The 7,610-nt window shown below is 46.1% G+C and overlaps 1 protein-coding gene across 1 annotated transcript in view; it reads left to right on the forward strand.

Moving 5' to 3' along the window:
- The window catches only part of DNAAF9 (dynein axonemal assembly factor 9), a 133,268-nt gene that overhangs the window by 90,258 nt on the left and 35,400 nt on the right, over positions 1–7,610 (forward strand). The window contains exons 24-28 of the mRNA XM_077767045.1: positions 257–345; positions 764–865; positions 1,159–1,276; positions 2,883–2,971; positions 4,232–4,390. Coding sequence (XP_077623171.1) covers positions 257–345; positions 764–865; positions 1,159–1,276; positions 2,883–2,971; positions 4,232–4,390 — 557 coding nt within the window. The remainder of the gene's footprint in view (positions 1–256; positions 346–763; positions 866–1,158; positions 1,277–2,882; positions 2,972–4,231; positions 4,391–7,610) is intronic.

The raw sequence follows: 7,610 nt of genomic DNA on the forward strand, positions 1-7,610 counted from the left end.
CTGACACCTTCCTCCGTGCTTCCTGGCTTCTGAAGGAACAGAATCCCTGGGAGAGGAACCCAGAAAGAAATTCTAGTTTTGAAAAATACAGAACAAAATTGCTTCAGGCCTCTATTTTTGAAACAAACTTGTTTGTTATGATGGTTTTTCTCTGTAGTGACAGTCTAGATTTTCAACAACCATCAAATCCCCATGTGGATTCCATATCCTGTTGTTGGGTTTAAAGTGTTCTTTGCTCAAATTCTGTTTTGTTTAGGTCTTCTCCCCCTGGCAACAGCAGGCTAACTCAGGGCTGCCTTTAAAAGTGATCCAGGAAGATGGATTATCTGTGGAACAAAGGAGATTGTAAGTGGCTGTCTTCGGTGTTTATGCTTGTTTCCCTAAGCCGTGTATGTCTGCTCTCTCTGCAGGACAACTTACGTTATGTAACACAGGGGTCTTGGCTTCTGAAAGGACCAGCACAGTCATTTCAGTGCTGCTGCTCGCAGGTAGCCAGTGCCCTTGGGTGTACAGAAGTTAAGAGATGATATCCACCAAGAATCAGGAACCTGTAATATTACCAAGGGTTTCAGGCAAGCCTTCTTCTGTGGTTACACCAGTTGTCACACACTAGTACTGCATTGTGTTTAAGTCAGTGAGATGCTTATTTTAGAAGTGTTGACTCTGTCACAAGACTCTGGCTTGAAAGCATCAGAACAAGTTCTGTAAAGCATGTGTGCTATAGGGAGATGGGGTTCTAATCTGTGAGCTTTTGATATTTCAGACACTCCAGTGCCCAGAAGCTCTTCAGTGTCCTGAGCCATTCTGCTGGGGAGAAACGGAGTCCTCTAAAGCTGCTCCCAGCCAAACTCCCAGAGCTGGACTGGTGAGCTTTGGTTTTCTGTTTCTAGATGTTTAATGTTCTGGCTTTTGAAATGTCAGAGACCTCATTGTTGGTCCTTTCTAAGCTGCTTTTTTTTTTTTTTTTTTTTTTTTTTTTTTTTTATCTAGCTTCTTAGGGATCAGTGTAACCAGTAGTGACATACCATATACGATTGTATTCTCTAGAGAGAATCTATCTAAGGTTTCTTTTTTAGCAATTAAATAGTTTCTCATGTGAAGGAGCACATTCAGGCAAGGCTGGCAATGGTAACATTAGCACTGTCTTTGTTTTTCTAGGTTTCTTCAGCATTTCGCCATCAGCAGCATTAGTCGAGAGCCTGTGATGAGGACGCATCTCCCAGCCCTGCTACAGCTAACTGACATCAGCCCTTCTCACCGAGTGGAAAATGACAAGGTACAGCAGCTCAGCAAATATGCTGGGAATTCACGGGAAGATAATCCTGACAGCCTGCCCTGGGATCTTCTGTGTCAATTAATAAAAAGAACGCAAGCAGAGTCCCTTTTATAAGACTCTCCACCTCCTAGGATACTGATGTAATGATATACATGAAACCTGCTCTGTACAATGACCGTACAGGCATCTGCACTGACCCCAGCCAGAATGCCCTGGCACCTTGCCATGCCCTCCCGTAGCTTCTCCATGTCTTTCCAATTCTTGCTCAGTGCTCTCATCCCATCAGCCCTTTCTGTTTGTGACAAGGACTTACCTGGCAGTGGGTGACACACTGAGCTTAATAAGAGGAAGGGCCTTATTGGGCCTTGTTGGCATCACTAGGGTAAGGTGATACTTTATAAACACTGTCTTCCCAAGAGTGGATTTTAATCCGCTCCCAATTCACATGCCCCTCTTTTGACCCCTCCCATCATTTCTCTGGAACCAGAAGTCATAATATGCTCCAAGAGGGCATTTAGGTATACGTAAATCTGGAAGACACTCAGCTGCAAAAGAAAATAGGAGTACTAGGCAATTAGAAGCCTCGTCTTTCCCTTAGGCAAGAGGTTAAAAATGAAAATGCCTAATCTTTAAAAAGGTGCTGTAAGACTGGCCTTAAAGTAAGGTGTCTGGCTGTAAGCACGTGTGCTGTGATTTGAAGGGCAGGGATGTGGGCGCTGAGGAGTAGGACCAGGGTGGGGAGGAGGATAAACAAGAAGTTGCACGGGTATAGAGGAGGGGCCTGGTTGGAGGAGAGGAAGGAGAACTTCTGGTTCCCACAGAGAGACATCCACAGCCATCTTTGTGCTGATGTGACCAGCTCGAGTGATGAGTGCCACCAAGCTGAGCATTTAGTTATCTGTGACCAGGCCCATCCCAGTGAGTCTTGTGATATAAAAATTCACATTAGTACCGTTCAGCATCTGCATGATTCCTTTCCTCCCCTCCTCAACCCCTTCTCTGTCACTGGACTTCTTTAAGTTGCTTCAGAATACATACCTGCAGAGGGCCCTGTTTTCATTTGGTTGTGTGTTACGGCGAGGACAGTCCAGCCTGCTCCTCTTCTCCTAGTCCAGGTTCAGACGAACTTCCTACATTCTGTTTGTTTCCTTAGCTCTGGCCATTCGGCTTGGATGGATTGGGTAGCCAGACAGAAACATCCTCATGCCACTCCTCTCCCTTTGCTGAGCTTACTTACCACACCAGTTTAGCCTGTGGCATTTTGTCTCAGACCTCCTTTCTGCCTAGTGTTTTCCATTGTATTTTAACTGATCTAGTCAAACCTGCTCCATGGAAATTATAGTAGGAACACTACATTTTACGTGGTGTTTGTTATGTCCTACACATGCTGTTCTCAACACTTCATATATATTAACTCAGCTAATCATCACACCCACCTGCAAGATAGGTTCTCTTATTAATTAGCCCAAGGTTACATATCTAGGTGAGTGCTGGTGCTGAGGTTCAAACCCCCAGAACCTGGCTCCAGTAGTCATTTCTCTTAACCTATTACACAACACTGCCTCCCAGTTGAATGACAAACCCAGGAGACTTTTCTTTCTTGTAGGTAACTATCAGCATTGTAACTGGCCTCCCAGGCTGTCATGCTAGCGAGCTCTGTGCTTTTCTGGTCACTCTGCATAAGGAATATGGCAGGTTAGTATGGCTGCTGCTTTTGCTTTGGGGAAAGGGATTCTATGCCTGGCCCACATTGGCACTGGGAAACCTTCAACATGTACTGGACTTTGGTGTGATTGGTATCAGTGCAGTAGCCATCCATCCATTCGTTTAACACATTTATACTGAACACTTCTTGTATGTCAGGCATGGTTCTAAGTGTGGGTGACAAATGAAAAAAACAGACTAAAGTCTCTGCCTTTGGGGACCTTACATTCTAGTTTTGGCAGACAGTTAACCAGATAAGGAAAGTAGTATATTAGCTAGTGAAAAGTGCCATAGAGATAACAAAGCAGAGAAGGGTATAGGGATTGCCGATCTGGGAGAGGGATTCTAGTTTTAAATTGGGTGCTCAGGGAAGACCTTACTGAGAAGCTTACATTTGAGCAAAGGCCTGAAGAAATGAAAGGAGTGAACCTTTGGAAATCTGGGGAGAAGCACTGTAGCAGCAGAACCAGCACAGGCAAAGGCCAGGGAGTGTGCATGGTCAGCAGGGAACTGAGGACCAGGGTGATTAGAACCTGGGAGCTGGTAGATATGATCCGTCCCTGACCACAAGGGGACTACATCAGTTCCAGTGCAGCTGGGACACATTGGCTTAGGGGAAATTGGGGAAATAATTCAGGCATCACTTTCACATGGCCAGCAGATTACTAAACAACCCTGGATAACTGAACAGACATTTAATATCTAGTCAGTCTACCTTGAAGTAAGGCATCCTGCAGAAGGCCATAGGAATGGAGAAGATGGAAATTACGTAGAAGTTTGGGAGCTTAGGGAGATGTGGGAGGTTGGGCAAGTTTTAGAGAGATGCTTTGGAAATATTGGGCCTCTTATAAGTACTAAGTAGCTAGCCAGTTCCATTTCTTTTGTTACAAAAATAGTCTGAATTCTTCACCCTGCTCACTTCTTAGCAAAAATTTTACTCAGCACCATACCAAAGCCATTTTATTGGATGGTTCTTCAGGAAATGACTGCCCAGTCATAAGGAGCCTTTCTCAATTCTGAAGTCTGATTAATGGTCATGTGCTTACCTGACCTTTTTCCCTGTGGCAAGGCATTTCCTGTCAAAAGTTCCAGTGATAATGGTTTCAGGATCTGGAGCTCCCCAGTGTTCCTGTGCGGGGTCACTGGGCAGAATGTCTGTGAGAGTACTGGTCACATTTGGATCACTGGCTGAGCCTGTGGGACCAACCCATCAGGCAGCCCCCATGCTGAGATTACACTTGCCGTTTCCAGGTGGATGATATACCGCCAGATCATGGACAGCTCCGAATGTTTTCATGCTGCCCACTTCCAGAGATACCTTTCCAGTGTTCTGGAGGCCCAGCAGAACCGCTCTGCCCGCCAGTCAGCCTACATCCGCAAGAAGACTCGACTGCTGGTCGTGTTGCAAGGGTGAGCACTGGAAGCCTTCTGGGGACAATGGGAATGGTGATGACCTTGCCATTACTGTTGTATTTTGTGTGTGTCTAGCCTGGGGCACAGAATGACCTCCACATGTGCATGAGCAGAGTCTATGCTACCCAGAGAGGCCTCAGACAAGCAAGGATTCCAGTTGCCATCTTGTGGTCCAGAGTGGCTACTGTAGCTTGCACATAAGTTTTAAGTTTGATTTCAGCATCATGATATCCCCAAAAGGTAAAGAATTAGGGAAGAGATTTTTGGAGCAAGATTCTTTGATAATTTTTGTAACAGTAGTAGCCCTTAGGTCTCTTCCCTTGCCATCTGTTTCAGTCCTACCTCATGTGGAGTTGCAGAGACAGCCCCTGTGCTCTGCAGTCTCAACCCCCACCATCCCCAGGATGGCTAGTCCAGGAGGGTTTCCTGGGACCCTCATCGGGGAGCATGAATAGTCCAGCTGGGCAGGGAGCTCTCTATGAGGTAGCTTGGACAGAGTGAGAACCACTGCTCCAGTGACCTAGCTGGAAAGAGCTTACCTTGACCTGTTTGTTCTGAGGCCTTCCAGGGAAGAGCCCGGTGCAGGCCCAGCACCCCCAGGCCCGGAAGAGAGCATGCCAGGCAAACTTAGTCTGTGGTCTTGATGATGACTGGTAATACAGAAGCTTTTGGCAGTTCTCACAAAGCGCTTTTGTGCTATGCTATGTTTTTTGTGCTCATAATAATTAACTATTTGCAATTGGCTAATTGTTTCCAGTAGAGAGTAGGCCCAGATCCAAAGCCCTGTTGGGTCTCCCGGGTGGATGGGTGGTGAGAAGTGGAGAAAAGCTGGGCTGGTGGTCCTGAGGCAGAGGGTGGACAGCACTGCGCACTCCCGCAGGCCGCCGTGCCTCTCTTTCAGGCCTTGTTCTCACTCCTGCCCCGGACTTCCCATCTGTTGCCCTTTTGTCTTGCTTATGGGCTGAGGTCGTGAAAGCCACAGGGCAAGAGTCTAGGCTTGAAACCACCTGTTTTCTTCTGGCTTCCCATTACTTCTAATGGTCAAAGGAATGGATTGGTCCCTGCCAGAGGTGCAAGTCACTGGGAATGTGGACCTGCAGCCAAATTCAGCAGTTTGACATTATGAAGCTGAGGACATTTCCATCTTCCATCATTTGAGAAAGCATCGTTGCCTCCTTGTCTCTGGTAGTACAGGTCTGCAAAAGTGTCCACTGCCCTTGCTGCGCTGGGCGGCAGTGACCATGTGTGGCCAGCCTACTCTCAGACCCAGCCTTTGCCCAGTCGAAGTCCCAGGATGCTAGGGACCTCCGCTTTCCTGAGGGACTCCTTGGAAATTCCAGCTAAATCTATGGCTCTCGCTGAGACATGGTTCTTACAGGCCGGGCCCATTCTCTTAAGCTAAGCAGGGAGCTCGCGGCAGCCTCCTTTTTGCATGACCAGCTCCTTGAGACTGGACCTTCAAGCCCACTACGGAGGTTGCCAGTGAAGGGAGACTCCAGAGGTTTCTCAAATTGAGAATTGTATTGGATGTGGCTTTTATCTTCATTTTTAGGATTTATGGAAGAACACTGTGGTCTAGAGCAGAGTTTTCTTTTGTCCCTGGAGTGGCCTGGTTCCATTTGATTTCCTCCAGCGGTGGGGCAGTGGTATTGAGCTTTGACAGCCAGTGGAGCTATTTGTTGTTCTTTTTAAAATTATTGTATTTTGAAGTGATAAAATTTAGAAATAGAGGACAGATTGGTGGTTGCCGGGACTCAGGGATGGGAGTGGAGGCAGGAGGAAGGTGGGTGTGGCCATAAAAAGACAGCACAAGGGATCCGAGTGGTGTTGGAACTGTTCAGTGTCTTGGCTGTGATGCTGGATATAGGAACCTGTGCAGGTGAAAAAATTGTCTAGAACTTACACACATGTAAAACTGGAGAAATTTGAATTAAAAAAAAATTAATTTTAAGGAATTTGAGGGATTATATTTGTTTATACTCCAGAATGCTATAAAAAGTTATTCTTTAGACTATGTACATTTAAAACAAAGTCTCTCTCAAAACAAAAATTGAATTAATCTAAAACACATGCCCAAATCGTAGGCTTAAATTGCAGACATAAAACAGGCCAAAGGACATTTGAATGGGTTATGTGTTGTTTCAGAAAAAAGAAAGTTAAAATCCTGCTGGGGCTTTGTTTTTGTTTCTTTGTTTTGCTTTTATTTTTAAGAAAGAGGGAACTGACAAGAAAGAGGCAAACATGAAGAGCCAGGGGTTTTTGTTTTGTTTTGTTTTTTGGGGTTTGGTTTTTTGGTTTTTTGGTGTGGTGGTGTGTGTTTGTTTTTTTGTTTTGTTTTGTTTTTTTGCCTTCATCATGCATTCGAGGCAGGTTAGCCAAAGTGATCAAGTATGGGCTCTGGTAGCTGGAGCAGTGTGCTTCCTTCTGTAGTGAAGCCTGCCTCTTCCTGTTGGGAGGCCCTGGCCAGGATGATTGCAGGGCAAGGGCTGAGGAGGGAGGGAGAGCCTAGCGGTCCCCTCCCCCCAACAAGTACAGTGAGTGACAGACCCCGAGGGCCTCTTGTCTTGCCACAGCAGTTCTAGGCTTCAGTGCCCACATTCATCATCTCAATTCACTGCTGCCACTGAGGAGTTTGGGGCCTGTTTTCTCTCCAACCTTTTTCCATTAAATGGAATGCTCTGAAAACCTGGGAATTACCAGCCACCTTCTCTAAAGGAAAACCCACGATATTAAAGTGACCAAAATCTATGGGATTTGGTAAATCTTTCAGTTCTTTTCTCCCCTCAGAAATGATTCTATAGGCTCATACCAAACATGGAGAATAAAAGCTTCCAAAACTAATTTTTAGAAGAGAGAGAAAGCTGATGCTTAGGAACAAGGTCGGAGCACTTAACCAGGAGAGTTAAATCTGGTAAACATGACCACAGAGAGATGTGGGGCAGTGTGTAAGCATCTGTCAGTCCTGCCTAACAAGTGTGCAGATGGCCTAGCAGCGCAGGCAATGTGGGGGGCTCTCCTGCATCCAGGCCCAACTAGACACTGCAGAACCAGGGGAAGGAGCCCCATGTGGATATACACACATGTGCCCAGGCAGGGGGAGAACCAGGGAGCAGAGGGCTCACTCTGACAGCTCTCTGGCTACGAGACCCTCATGGACCTCTAGAACCAGGCACATCCTGTTCTTTTTTTTTTTTTTTTTTTTTTTTTTTTTTGGAAA

This window comes from Crocuta crocuta, unplaced genomic scaffold, assembly GCF_008692635.1.
Source record: "Crocuta crocuta isolate KB4526 unplaced genomic scaffold, BGI_CrCroc_1.0 scaffold15, whole genome shotgun sequence".
NCBI classification, from domain to species: Eukaryota; Metazoa; Chordata; class Mammalia; order Carnivora; family Hyaenidae; genus Crocuta; species Crocuta crocuta.